Source organism: Emys orbicularis, chromosome 5 (assembly GCF_028017835.1).
Source record: "Emys orbicularis isolate rEmyOrb1 chromosome 5, rEmyOrb1.hap1, whole genome shotgun sequence".
Classification (NCBI taxonomy): Eukaryota; Metazoa; Chordata; order Testudines; family Emydidae; genus Emys; species Emys orbicularis.
Window position 1 is genome coordinate 10,386,076 of NC_088687.1, and position 13,188 is coordinate 10,399,263.

Genomic DNA, 13,188 nt, shown 5'->3' on the forward strand with positions numbered 1-13,188 from the left:
AGACGAATGATTCACCTAGCCAGTCCTCGCTTACAGACAACCCCCCAACCTGAAGCAAATACTCACCAACAACTACACACCACACCACAGAAACACCAACCCAGGAACCAATCCCTGTAGCAAACCTCGTTGCCTACTCTGTCCCCATATCTACTCTGGCGACACCATCAGAGGACCCAACCACATCAGCCACGCCATCAAGGGCTCATTCACCTGCACATCCACTAATGTGTTATATGCCATCATGTGCCAGCAATGCCCCTCTGCCATGTACATTGGCCAAACCGGACAGTCCCTCCGCAAAAGAATAAATGGACACAAATCGGACATCAGGAATGGTAACATACATAAGCCAGTAAGTGAACACTTCAATCTCCCTGGTCATTCTATTACAGATTTAAAGGTCACTATCATTGAACAAAAAAACTTCAGAAACAGACTTCAAAGAGCAACAGCAGAACTAAAATTCATTTGCAAATTTAACACCATTAATCTGGGTTTGAATAGGGAGTGGCTGGCTCATTACAGAAGCAGCTTTTCCTCTCCTGGAATTGACACCGCCTCATCTATTATTGGGAGTGGACTACATCCACCCTGATTGAATTGGCCCTGTCAACACTGGTTCTCCACTTGCGAAGTAACTCCCTGCTCTCCATGTGTCAGTATATAATGCCTGCATCTGTAACTTTCACTCTGTGCATCCGAAGAAGTGTGGTATCTGAGCACCTTCCATGAAAAGCAAACAACCCCCCCCCCCCCCCACACACACACACACACACAAAAGTCTCTTTTGCAACACAGCTGGCAAGCTTAAGGTATTAGAGTAGGCTTTCCTACTAGTACCCTATGACAGAATGTATCCATGTCCACACCCTACATACAAGTGTAATAAGCTTTGTACAAAGTACACCTTGTGAGGTATCATTTTGAAAACTTGTAATTTGCTGGTCATTACTGTCCTGATAAAATATGTGTGGCAACATTGTATGCAAAGTTGTAAGATTCCACTGTAGGGTGTTAGTAACACTTGTTCCAAACTGAGGTTGGCAAACAGTTCTCTCTCAAACACAGGGATGTATGCTCTGCTTAATTTGCATTTAAGCAGTAAACAGAGTCATCAAGAAGGAAGAGAAATGAAGGAAGCTCAAACAGGTGAGAAAAAAGCAGGGAACATCCTTCTCCATAGACTGTGTCTCTCCTGGTACCCAGCTGGAAATGTTTTTCAATGCGGGAAATGAAATTATAAAAAGGAGGGGCAAAAACCCCAAGACCCCCCCTCTCTCTCCCTGCCCATCGCATTAAAAATTACTTAGATAAGTTAGATATCTTCAAATCACCAGGGCCTGATTAAATGCATCCTAGAATACTCAAGGAGCTGACTGAGGAGATATCTGCGCAATTAGCAATTATCTTTGAAAAGTCATGGAAGAAAGGAGACATTCCAGAAGACTGGAAAAAGACAAATACAGTGCCCATCTATAAAAAGGGAAATAAGGACAACCCAGGGAATTACAGACCAGTCAGCTTAACTTCTGTACCCAGAAAGATAATGGAGCAAATAATTAAGCAATCAATTTGCAAACACCTAGAAGGTAATGAGGTGATAAATAACAGTCAGCATGGATTTGTCAAGAACAAATCGTGTCAAACCAACCTGATAGCTTTCTTTGACAAGGTAACAAGCCTTGTGGATAGGGGGGAAGCGGTAGATGTGGTACATCTTGACTTTAGTAAGGCTTTTGATACTGTCTCGCATGAACGTCTCATAAACAAACTAAGGAAATACTACATAGATGGAGCTACTATAAGGTGGGTGCATAACTGGTTGGAAAATCGTTTCCAGAGAGTAGCTATCAGTGGTTCACAGTCATGCTGGAAGGGCATAACAAGTGGGGTCCCGCAAGGATCAGTTCTGGGTCTGGTTCTGTTCAATATCTTCATCAGTGATTTAGATAATGGCATAGAGTACACTTATAAAGTTTGCGGACGATACCAAGCTGGGAGGGGTTGCAAGTGCTTTGGAGGATAGGATTAAAATTCAAAATGATCTAGACAAATTGGAGAAATGGTCTGAAGTAAATAGGATGAAATTCAATAAGGACAAATGCAAAGTACTCCACTTCGGAAGGAACAATCAGTTGCACACATACAAAATGGAAAATGACTGCCTAGGAAGGAGTACCGTGGAAAGGGATCTGGGGGTCATAGTGGATCACAAGCTAAATATGAGTCAACAGTGTAATGCTGTTGCAAAAAAAGCAAACATTCTGGGATGTATTAACAGGAGTATTGTAAGCAAGACACAAGAAGTAATTCTTCCGCTCTACTCCACGCTGATTAGGCCTCAACTGGAGTATTGTGTCCAGTTCTGGGCACCACATTTCAGGAAAGATGTGGACAAACTGGAGAAAGTCCAGAGAAGAGCAACAAAAATGATTAAAGATCTAGCAAACATGACCTATGAGGGAAAATTGAAAAAAAATGGGTTTGTTTAGTCTGGAGAAGAGAAGACTGAGAGGGGACATGATAACAGTTTTCAAGTACATAAAAGGTTATTACAAGGAGGAGGGAGAAAAATTGTTGTTCTTAACCTCTGAGGATAGGACAAGAAGCAATGGGCTTAAATTGCAGCAAGGGTAGTTTAGGTTGGACATGAGGAAAAACTTCCTGTCAGAGTAGGTAAGCACTAGAATAAATTGCCTAGGGAGGCGGTGGAATCTCCATCATTGGGGATTTTTAAGAGCAAGTTGGACAAACACCTGTCAGGGATGGTCTAGATAATACTTAGTCCTGCCTTGAGTGCAGGGGACTGGACTAGATGACCTCTTGAGGTCCCTTCCAGTTCTATGATTCATGGCACCTGAAGCGACAAAGGACAGATTCGTTGGATTCTGGGAGAAGGAACTGGCTTGATTTATGTACTATAGCTTACTTTATGTAGAGCTGTTAAGAAATTCTAGATTAAGTAATTACATACACAATACAGCACAAATAGTTTATAATATCAAGCAACAGTCTATAATGAAAGTCATAAGTGCAATTAGAGACAATTTAAATTGGACTTTCAGCATTAACTATACATTTCATGACTTATGAGTGCCCCGTTTTTCAATATTAATAGACATTAATATTTGCAAGGAATCTCTTTGGGATTAAAGAAAACAGGAGGGAATAAACATTGCTAATGGGGCTTGTAAAATCCTTCATATGAAGCAAATAGCTTGATAACTCCCGAACACAGCCTTTCAAAACCCACTCAAACCAGAGCTTAAACCATATCCTTCAGCTTTGGGGCCATGTCTAAGAATTTAGATCAATCCAAGCACAAGCAATTCAGAGCATCCTGATTTTTCTGAGATACTCTAGCTCAGATGTGGGCAAATTATGGCCCGCGGGACCATCCTGCCCGGCCCCGGAGCCTAGTCCCCAGCTCCTCCCCCGCTGTCCCCTCCTCCCCCACAGCCGGGCCACGCTCGGGCCTGCTGCTCCCACTGGGCAGCGGGGGGAGCGCAGCTGGCTCTGGCCGGGTGTTGCGGCTGCGAGTTTCTGCTGCTGGTAAGGGGGTGGGGGGGGTGGGTAAGGAAGCAGGGGGTTCTGGGAGGCAGTCAGGGAGAAGGGGGCAGTTGGATGGGGTGGAGGTTCTGGGGAGGCGGTCAGGGGATGGGGGACAGGGAGGGTTGGGAGTGGGAGTCCCAGGGGGCCTGTCGGGGGGCGGGGATGTGGATGGGGTCAGGAGGGCAATCAGGGCACAGGGAGCAGGGGGTGTTGGATAAGGGGGTGGGATCCCGGGGGGCAGTTAGGGGCGGGGGGTCCTGGGAGAGGGTGGTCAGGGGACGAGGAGCAGAGGGCTGTTGGATAGGGGGTGGGAGTCCCAGGGGGGTTGGATGGATCGGAGGTTCTGAGGAGGGCAGTGAGGGGGCAGATAGGGGGTGGGGGCCAGGCTGTTTGGGGAGGCACAGCCTTCCCTACCCGGCCCTCCATACAGTTGCACAATCCCGATGTGGCCCTCGGGCCAGAAAGTTTGCCCACCCCTGCTTTAGCTTTAGATTTGAGTTATGTTTTCCCCCTATCACTTTAAACACTCAACTTCTAAATTACTTTAAAAAATTAACATTTTTCTTCAAGGCCATGTTACTCCTTAAACCTGAATGAGCTACCTAAAACAAGCCACATTTGAAGTTTTTAGCTTCAGCTTTTATTGAATTATGCACAAGCATATTTTTTTAAATAGACCATCTGGAGGGAAGTATTATTCATGTGTTCATAACTCAAACAGCTCAACTGATTTTGTGCAAATTTTCCAACTCCTCTCTGGTCTGAAAGCAAGCTGGAAATTTTCAGCTCCAAGAAAGTAAGTTTGATAATATTATGAGCAACAGTAAAAAGGGAAAAGAGAAGCTGAATGCAAGCTGGAACTCAGCCTTAAGTACAGCACTAGAAGATATGCCAGATACAACCCACAGGTAGAGATTTAGGCTAAGACATTTACCTTAAGAGGAAATTTCTAAAGCTTAAAACAGCGGTTCCAGAAGGGTTTTTATATTGCTTATATCTGAAAGATCTTTACTCATTAGCGTTTTCAAAACTAACCTTGGAAGAGAGATGGCTGGATGCTGCTGACATACTGGAATGCGTTCTTAAAGAAGACCAACATTGTGGAATACACTACTTGATTCTTATACTTAGCATGGGCTTCGTTATCAAAATTACTGATGTATCTGCAGAGGTCTTTCATTCTGTGTAAAATATCACCAAAACTTCTAAAGGGTAAGAGACAATCAAAGAATACAATACATTACAAAGACTTCTCAACTCAAGAAAAGCAAATGAAAATACACATTTCAAATTTAGTAGTAGTTTGGGGAGTGGGAAGGTGACGAAAAGGATGTCACCATCTAGGACTCGCTGCCCTAGGAGAAAATACAATGTATTCAGCAGACAATCGGACAAAATTACTGAGCAGCAGTCAAAGATCCAGATAATTCTGGGGCTTGCATTTCCTCGGAAAAACTGGAAAGTCTTCCCTCTTGCCAGTTAAGAAGGATACTAACATACTTAGAGACAAGTAAATAAAACAAGCTTTGGCTACACCAATAAATCATGCACTGTGGACAAAAAGGAACAGGTAAGGTGAACTGATGCAGAACACAGTTTAATACAAGTGTAAGCAAGGGCAAACGCACTGTCTAAATATGTTAAGTATCAGGGGGTAGCCGTGTTAGTCTGTATCTACAAAAACAACAAGGAGTCTGGTAGCACCTTAAAGACTAACAGATTTATTTGGGCATAAGCTTTCGTGGGTAAAAACCTCACTTCTTCGGATGCTATGCATCCGTGAGGTTTTTACCCACGGAAGCTTATGCCCAAATAAATCTGTTAGTCTTTAAGGTGCCACCAGACACCTTGTTGTTTTTGTCTAAATATGGTGCTGAATGCAGTTTGTTCTAGCCTATGCTTGCAATTCAGTGTTTGTGCCTAGGAATGTTAATGAAGAAATTCAGCTGCACCCATTGCTGCTGTCTGTCATCACCAACCTAGTAGTTTTCTTAATGCAGACCAGGCTACCGAGTCGATCCTTATGCGGTCAACGTTTACAGAGGCTCAACAGACCCTACATACATGCTCTGGGTTGTATGCTTTTGAGAAAAATACTGGGCTGAAATTATACAATATAACTTAAAATTCAATTTGTTCTATAGTCCAGTTTACTGAAGAATTGAAAAGCCAAACTCTCCTAGCGAACCACCATAGGAAAAAGGACACATTTCTCACCTTCTTCCTTTATCCATCTGCCATTCACATCTCATTCCCACAACAGACAGTATCTTAAACAGCCTCTCCCAAGGGTCTGTAATCTGGGATGATTTCTCAGTCAGACCCTCTATTACATACTTCTGAGAGCTACGTTTACTGGGGGACATGAGATCAGAGGTATCTTGTGAACCTAGAAAAAAGGAAGGAAAAAAAAGATTTCTCCTTGTGCAGAAATCAAATTAGTTAAAGTTGTATTAATTTTTTAAAAGAAAAAATAATCAAGTAGCAGGACAGCATATTTGAGTTTTCAGATAACTATGAAATCCTATCTGAGCAAGGAAAAAGATAAAACCCGATGAGACATTGGAACTACATGGCACTTCACACACTACAAGAAATCTGATCAAATGACTTCCAAGCCTCTATTTCATAAGTAACTAAGCTACCCACAATTTCACAGAAAATATAAACAAGTTGAGACAAATTAACAAGAGTAAGTAAAATCAGGATCAAGACCTAGGTGTGTCTCAAAACGACATCTCAACTGTCTTAGATCTCTGTATCTTTGTTAATTTGTGTCAAACATTCTCCAAATGCAGTTGTATGGTAGTTTCTTTTATGTTTGGCCTTATGTTCTAAGAAGCAGAAGAGTATTTACTAGTCTGAGCGCTATTAAAATTATTTTTCAACAAGGTCCATCATTGTTCCACCTTCATACCAGCCTGTGCTACTATCACACCAAATCGCACAAGCACAGCAGTGGCAGGTCTGGTTAAGTCCTTGGACTGGGAACCTCCCAGGAAACCCCAGATGCTACAGAACATGTAGGTGTTGGAATTTAGCAGATGACATTTTTTTCTCCTAGCAACATGCCAAAACTCCAGCATGGTATTAGGGGAACTGTACTGCTGAACACGCCAGCTTTAAGGCTTAAACTTAAAATAGAGGCACTGACTAACAGACTAGACCTTTCGCCCCATGAGTGTAGCCACAAGAGTTCTGGTGTGGGGGAACTAGACATGTAAAGGAGAATATTAGCTTCCTTTTTTAAAAGGAGGTTTAGTTCTTTTCCTTGCAAACATAAACAGTTATAAACCCAATATACCAGTCACTATGGTCCATTGTAACAAGCAATTGTGTGCTATTACATTGGAGGCTGGGGAAGGAGACTTTAGATTCCTCCTGCCCACACATATTTATGGAAAATGAGGCAGTTATGGAATATGTTTTCCTTAGATTCTACAGTGGTTCTCAAACTTCATTGTTCCGTGACCCTTTTCTAACAACAAAAATTACTACATGACCCCAAGGTGGGGAACTGAAGCCTGAGCCCACCCAAGCCCCACCACCCCAGGTGGTGGGCCAAAGCAGAAGCCCTGGGCTGAATTCCTTGGGCAGGGGGTCTGTAACCTGAGCCCCATCACCCGGGCCTGAAGCACTTGGGCAGTGGGGCTCGGACTTTGGTCCTGGGCCCCAGCAAGTCTAATGCCAGCATTGGCGACTCCATTAAAACAGAGTCGCGACCCACTCTGGGGTCCCGACCCACAGTTTGAGAACCGCTGTCTTAGAATAATCTTGCTAACCCTCCCATATTCGTTAGTCTCACCCTGTGCATAATGCTTGGATAATGAAGGGCAGGAATTTATTATGTTGTGCAGGGAATCAAAGAAAACAAAAACTGTTTCACAGCCTCACTCCAAATGTCAAAGCCATCCCTGGGCTACTTGTCCTCAGTAGAGATCCAATGGCAAAGAGTTAGGAATTAACCTGGTGTGACGTACACAGCTAAATTCCAACACAGGTAATGATATTCTGCTAGCCTAAATTCACATCATAGTTTCAAATGGATGTGAAACTCTTTCCTACCCTGAACTGCTTTGTGGCGCTCACAAGGGCCATTAGATATCTGCTGCATTATTTTACTGAAATGGCTGCATTTCATAGTGGATGTAGTGATCCCTATCTTTTACCCTCCTTACAGGATTATTTAGTGTTCTGAAATCAAATGAAAGATCCTGTGAAACTGTACAATATTTTTATTACCCTAACTCAGTGGCAGATATTACGTAAAATGAATACCTTATTCAGTTACACTAATTTAGAAGAGGATTTTAACATCATTTGGTAAAAGTATTCTTACCTTGATACTGGTTTTCCATTTGTGTAGATCTAGTTACATAATTAATATAAAATTCTGCTGCCTTGTTCAAGTACTTGTACAGCAAGCTGGCAGGTAGTCGAACATCAGGGTTGTTAATGATTAGAGGAAGAACATCACAAACTAAGAGGTGAAAAAAAGCACATTGGGTTTGGTTTTTCTGATACTTGTTTTGGCTACATAAGAGTTCAAAATCAACAATGCAAGTTTCCAGAACCTTCTGTCTAGCAAAATATTATCTTCCTGGCATACACAGAGAAATTCGATATAAACATAAAACACTTTTGCTGAAAAGCTGCAATGTAACAGTGCTTTATTTCTTAGAATTCAGAATGATAACACACAAGAACCCCAAAAGAGAGAGACACAAAGCAGGCTGCTCCCTAAAACAGAGAGGCACAACTCAACCTACCTTACTCTAGGTTGGCTCTTTGAAGACTAACTATGAAAGACCCAGATCACACACTTTCTTATAGAGCTGTCTAGCCTGCCAGCCTTAAAGTGAAAGCCTGGAATTTTAATACAGTTTTCAGTACACCACAGCAAACACCACAACAGTTAGCCACTAAATGCCCCATGGGTCCTGTTCAGTTTTTGACCAGTTTTAAAATGAGTTCAGACTACAATGATTTTCAAACCACTTTGAACCATAGAATAGACCTGGTTTAAGGTGGCCTGATCTGTTCCCCCCCCCCCCCCCACCCGAATCTGTTCCAAGGCCAAACTGTCTTGAAACCACTTAATCAAAAACTGGTCAGGCTGTCTTAAACTGGGTTTCCACTAGGGCTCTAAATGATTTTAAAATTGGTTAGAAAATTTCCCCTGCATAAATAGGTCTTAGGTGTTCGCTTCCATAAGAGTATACAGTAACCTAGAATTCAACATATCATTTCAGCAGATGATATACTAACAGTAGCCAAATTTGTGTGACAGCAAGGTAGAAGATCAAATCCAAGAGTCCTCTGCACATCTGGAGTAAGGACTGCCAACTCATTTCACACAGGCCATTAAACTAAAAAGATTTGTTCACTACCAACCTAGGCTGACGAGTTCTTAACAGATGGTACCAAGCTCTGTCATTTAGTTCTATAATAAAACAGACACTTGTATTTTCTTACCAAATAATTTCCTAAAACAATTGACCGGGGATTCTTGGTCCTCAATATTTTCAGCCTCTAATAACGTTTCTCCTAGGCCCACCTGTGTAAGAAGTGGTTAAAATGAATATCTACTCAGAACTTTCAGAAGTTTTTGGAAATATGAGATTCAAAGCAATTGAGCAAACACGCTCCCATCAGTAGCATTCCATCGTGTACTGAGATTAGTACACTATGCAATTTTCATTTACACTTTACAGTTAAGCAGCAATGTTTTAGTATCTGTGGAGTCAATCTCAGGGGACAAATCCTAAAGCAAAAATATACTGCAGTACATATTTCAGTAAGTTCACGGTCTCTCACTCGTCTCCTAAATAAGAAGTAACTGACAAAGCAGTGAAGCAGTATCATTTTCTAGTAAACTACATTTCATTTTAACGTGAGATTACAATCTCTCTTTTTTTACTGTTCTGGCTTACTTTTAATCATGGACTCACCTGTGGACTTTACAAAGAAAGAGATTGCTTTGTTTTCTTGGGTTAATTTTACTTGGGTTAATTTTACACTTATACCCTCAGTGGTTTGAGCATTGGCCTGCTAAACCCAGGGTTGTGAGTTCAATCCTTGAGGGGGCCATTTAGAGATCTGGGGCAAAAATTGGGGATTGGTCCTGCTTTGAGCAGGGGGTTGGACTAGGTGACCTCCTGAGGTCCTTTCCAACCCCGATATTCTATGATTCATTTGGGGGTCTGAACTTAAGGTATGACAGCAGCAACTGCCTGAAATATCACCTGCAAGTCTGAAGTTAAAAAAAAAAAAAAAAAACCCACCCGCATCTGACAAAGCACATAACGTGGACACAAAGGCACGGGCTGATAAGGTTGTTAACAGCAAAAAGGAGCTAGTTTTCTCTTACCCCATGCTGCACCACAGTCTCTGGGAAGCGTCGTAGAAGCAGCAGTAGCATTTCTGCCCTTTCTAGTGTATTGAAACACTGCTCTGTGGCCTTTAGTAACATTTCACACTGAACTCGACCAGGAAGGGTCTCAAATAAACCTGAAAAAAAAATCAGTTATTGAAATAAAAAGCAATCTGTCTGAATTGAGGAGACAGAAAAAAAGCAAAAGAATAATCAATGTTGTCTTGTTGTTCAGTTACAAAAAGCATCCTACAGTGCTCTTGCAACTACTATGACGTTTTAGCCAGAGAACAGGCACCCATATCTATGCGAAGAGCAATGCACATACTTTTCTAAATCTATTTCAGGGTAAAGTGCATGGTTAATAAAAGTAAATTTTAAAACAATTTAGAAAATTTAAAAACTACATTATAGTAATGCATGGGAACACTGAAATCAAAACCATTTAATATTTGTTAAGACAGATGGTAGCCTTATCAAGAATTCCCATTGAGATTTTTAATAATGAATGTTGTATTTAGATAAATAATTTGTTTATAAGAGACAATGGCCTATCATATGAGTCAACAATACGATACGGTCACAAAAAAAGCAAATGCAATTGTGGGTTGCATTAACAGAGGCACAGCATGCGAATCACGGGAAGCGATAGTACCGCTCTACTCGGCGCTGGTTAGGCCTCAGCTGGAGTAGTGTGTCCAATTTTTGTCACCAACGTATAAAAAGGATGTAGAGAAACTGGAAAGGATTCAGAGGTGAGTGACAAAGATAATCAAAGGGACAGAATGCAGCCACATGAGCAAAGGCTGACGGAACTGGGTATGTTTAGTTTGGAAAAGAGGAGATTAAGTGGGGGACAGGATAGCAGTCTTCAAATACTTGAAAGGCTGACATAAAAAGATGGAGAAAAATTGTTCTCTCTTGCCACAGAGGGCAGGACAAGAGGCAACGGGTTCAAACTACAGCATAGCTGTTTTAGATTAAATCTCAGGAAATACTTCCTAACTGTAAGAACAGTAGGACAATGGAACAAACTGGGTAGGGAAGTCGCAGAATCTCTTTCACTGGAGGTTTTCTAGAAGAGGCTGGAGCCATCTGTCTTGTATGGCTTAGACACAACAAATCCTGCATCTTGGCAGACTAGATGACCCTTGCGGTCCCTTCTAATCCTATGGTTCTATGTTTCTGTATCCTTTAATAAACCCTTAAGAAGGTCAATTTCCAAGAAGGTCTCTTGTCAGGATCAACACACTATGGCCATTCTATTCATTGGTGTCTTGTTTGAGTCATTAGGAGTGGCAAAGAATCGTGGGCATCTCCGACCCCATGTAAATGAGAAAAGGAGTCAAGAAGAAGTAGTAGTAGTGAAGTGTCTGGCTAGAAATAAGAGTGCTACATATTCCTTCTCATACATTTTCATGGGAGGTATTTGTGAATGTTTGGCTCTATAATCACTACACAAACTGTTCTCCGTGACCTGCTCCCACAGCCTTCACTAACTGTTCTGGTGCATGTCCTTGGCCAGCAAATTACATTGAGTTTGTCAGATTCAAGTCCCAATTTCACAAGCCACCTGTGGTTCACAAATCCTCTGCTAGCCACCAAGAGGCTGTTCCCTGGCGAGGGATACTGACATAGGAGTGGAGCTGGTAGTTGCACTTCTCATAGTGCTTCAGCTCCCTGCCCTGCTTCTTCCCCTGTGTCTCCTAAACCTAACAGTGGGTGAGTCTCTGTGGCTGAGAGTCACTGTATACAATAGACCACTGATAGTTCATCAGACTAGGACTTGCGGCTTCCAAATCAGCTGTGTAGCCTGGAGATTTATTCTTAGATTCCCACTAGACTCCACCTCTGTCAGATGACAGAGTCCTTACCTCTTAAGAACTGAGTCTGCTTATCCTGTGAGTCATTCCTTAATGCTGATGTAATAACATTAATCTCCCTCCACACCACTGGCTGGTCTGGAAAATTCACAAACCTGGAATAAAGGGTCAGGCAAAAAATTAGAATAATCCCAAATTCAGTTTAAAACAGAAAGCTTACTTTGAAAGCACCTGTATGAAGAAATGCAAAAGAACATTTTGCTTTCATGGCTGATTTTGTTTTTAAAAGATTAGTAAGATCTGTCTAGTTTGCCTACAGAAACGACATAATATCAGCATTAGATTGCTGAAGATCCTTGCACTTTTATCCCATCTTATGATAAAAGTACTGTGGTATACAGCATGGAAAAAGATGACGAGTGTTTTTAGAGTTCTATGTTCAGCGAAGTTTACAATACACTTTCAAAAGAGAATTAAGCAAAAGCATTTCTATTACTTACATGTCATATAACAGTCTGCCAGCTGATGCTGTCCGCTCAGCATTCCTCTCAATAGTGTACATTTCATACTGAAATACAAGAGAATGGAACAATAGCCACACTGTATATCCTCATGTACCCACTTAGTTCTTCCATACTGACACCTGTCACTAACTTGTTATAATGAGCTCAAATTTGAATAGTAAATACTGAAAGTACCACAAGCAGTATTCAATTCAGAAACTAAAAACTGATGGTAAATATTTGTAACCATACAAAAATCTTACTTTAACTGCTATATGTTTTAATATTGTTAAGATAAATAAGTTTATTTTATCTTCTCTAAAATAAAAAAAGCAATGACAATACAATGAACTCCATCAATTACACAAGCAAGTTTACTCCCAAGGATACTACTCAAATTTAGTTCAAGTTTTGACAACACCTAAGGCCAATGTACATACTGGAAAACTCCAATGGAAAAGGTTATTTTTATACAAATAAACATCCTGCTGCAAAGCCTGAAACCCAAACACTGCAGCACTGTCCTAGTGCAGGAGACACCAAAATTGACTAAACCTACTATAAACGAAATAATGAAACTGACTGGTCTATTTTCATTGTCTTTGCTGGGTGAAATGCCAAAAGCAATTGAACTTTTACAAAGTTTTTATTTTTAATTGTAGGAAGGTTTAAAAAGCAAACCAAAACCATGATCTTTAACATGACATTGCCTGTGCAACTTTCAGCATGACACCCCTACCCTCTTTGGAGTTTGCCAACAGTTCTCTCTAGTCTTCTGCTGAAGGAATCTGATCAGTTTCTTGCATATCCAAGTACCCACACTCTCCTCCTTCAAATCCCTCTTTGAATCCCACTTCTATGTACATTTTCTAGGTTGAACTCCTCACTGAGTCCACGCATTCTTGCATCTTCATCCTTGTCCTATATATCATAT

At 41.3% G+C, this 13,188-nt stretch overlaps 1 protein-coding gene across 7 annotated transcripts in view; it reads right to left on the minus strand.

Annotated features, from left to right (window-relative positions):
• The window catches only part of INTS10 (integrator complex subunit 10), a 42,790-nt gene that overhangs the window by 25,560 nt on the left and 4,042 nt on the right, over positions 1–13,188 (minus strand). For 4 of the 7 annotated variants that reach the window (XM_065404575.1, XM_065404572.1, XM_065404577.1 and 1 more), the window contains exons 2-8: positions 12,252–12,319; positions 11,803–11,906; positions 9,926–10,065; positions 9,031–9,112; positions 7,895–8,035; positions 5,773–5,944; positions 4,591–4,760 (exon numbers count right to left, since the gene is read on the minus strand). In XM_065404575.1, the coding sequence (XP_065260647.1) occupies positions 4,591–4,760; positions 5,773–5,944; positions 7,895–8,035; positions 9,031–9,112; positions 9,926–10,065; positions 11,803–11,906; positions 12,252–12,319 (877 nt within the window). The remainder of the gene's footprint in view (positions 1–4,590; positions 4,761–5,772; positions 5,945–7,894; positions 8,036–9,030; positions 9,113–9,925; positions 10,066–11,802; positions 11,907–12,251; positions 12,320–13,188) is intronic. The other 3 variants (XM_065404574.1, XM_065404576.1, XM_065404578.1) reach the window with 2 other exon arrangements.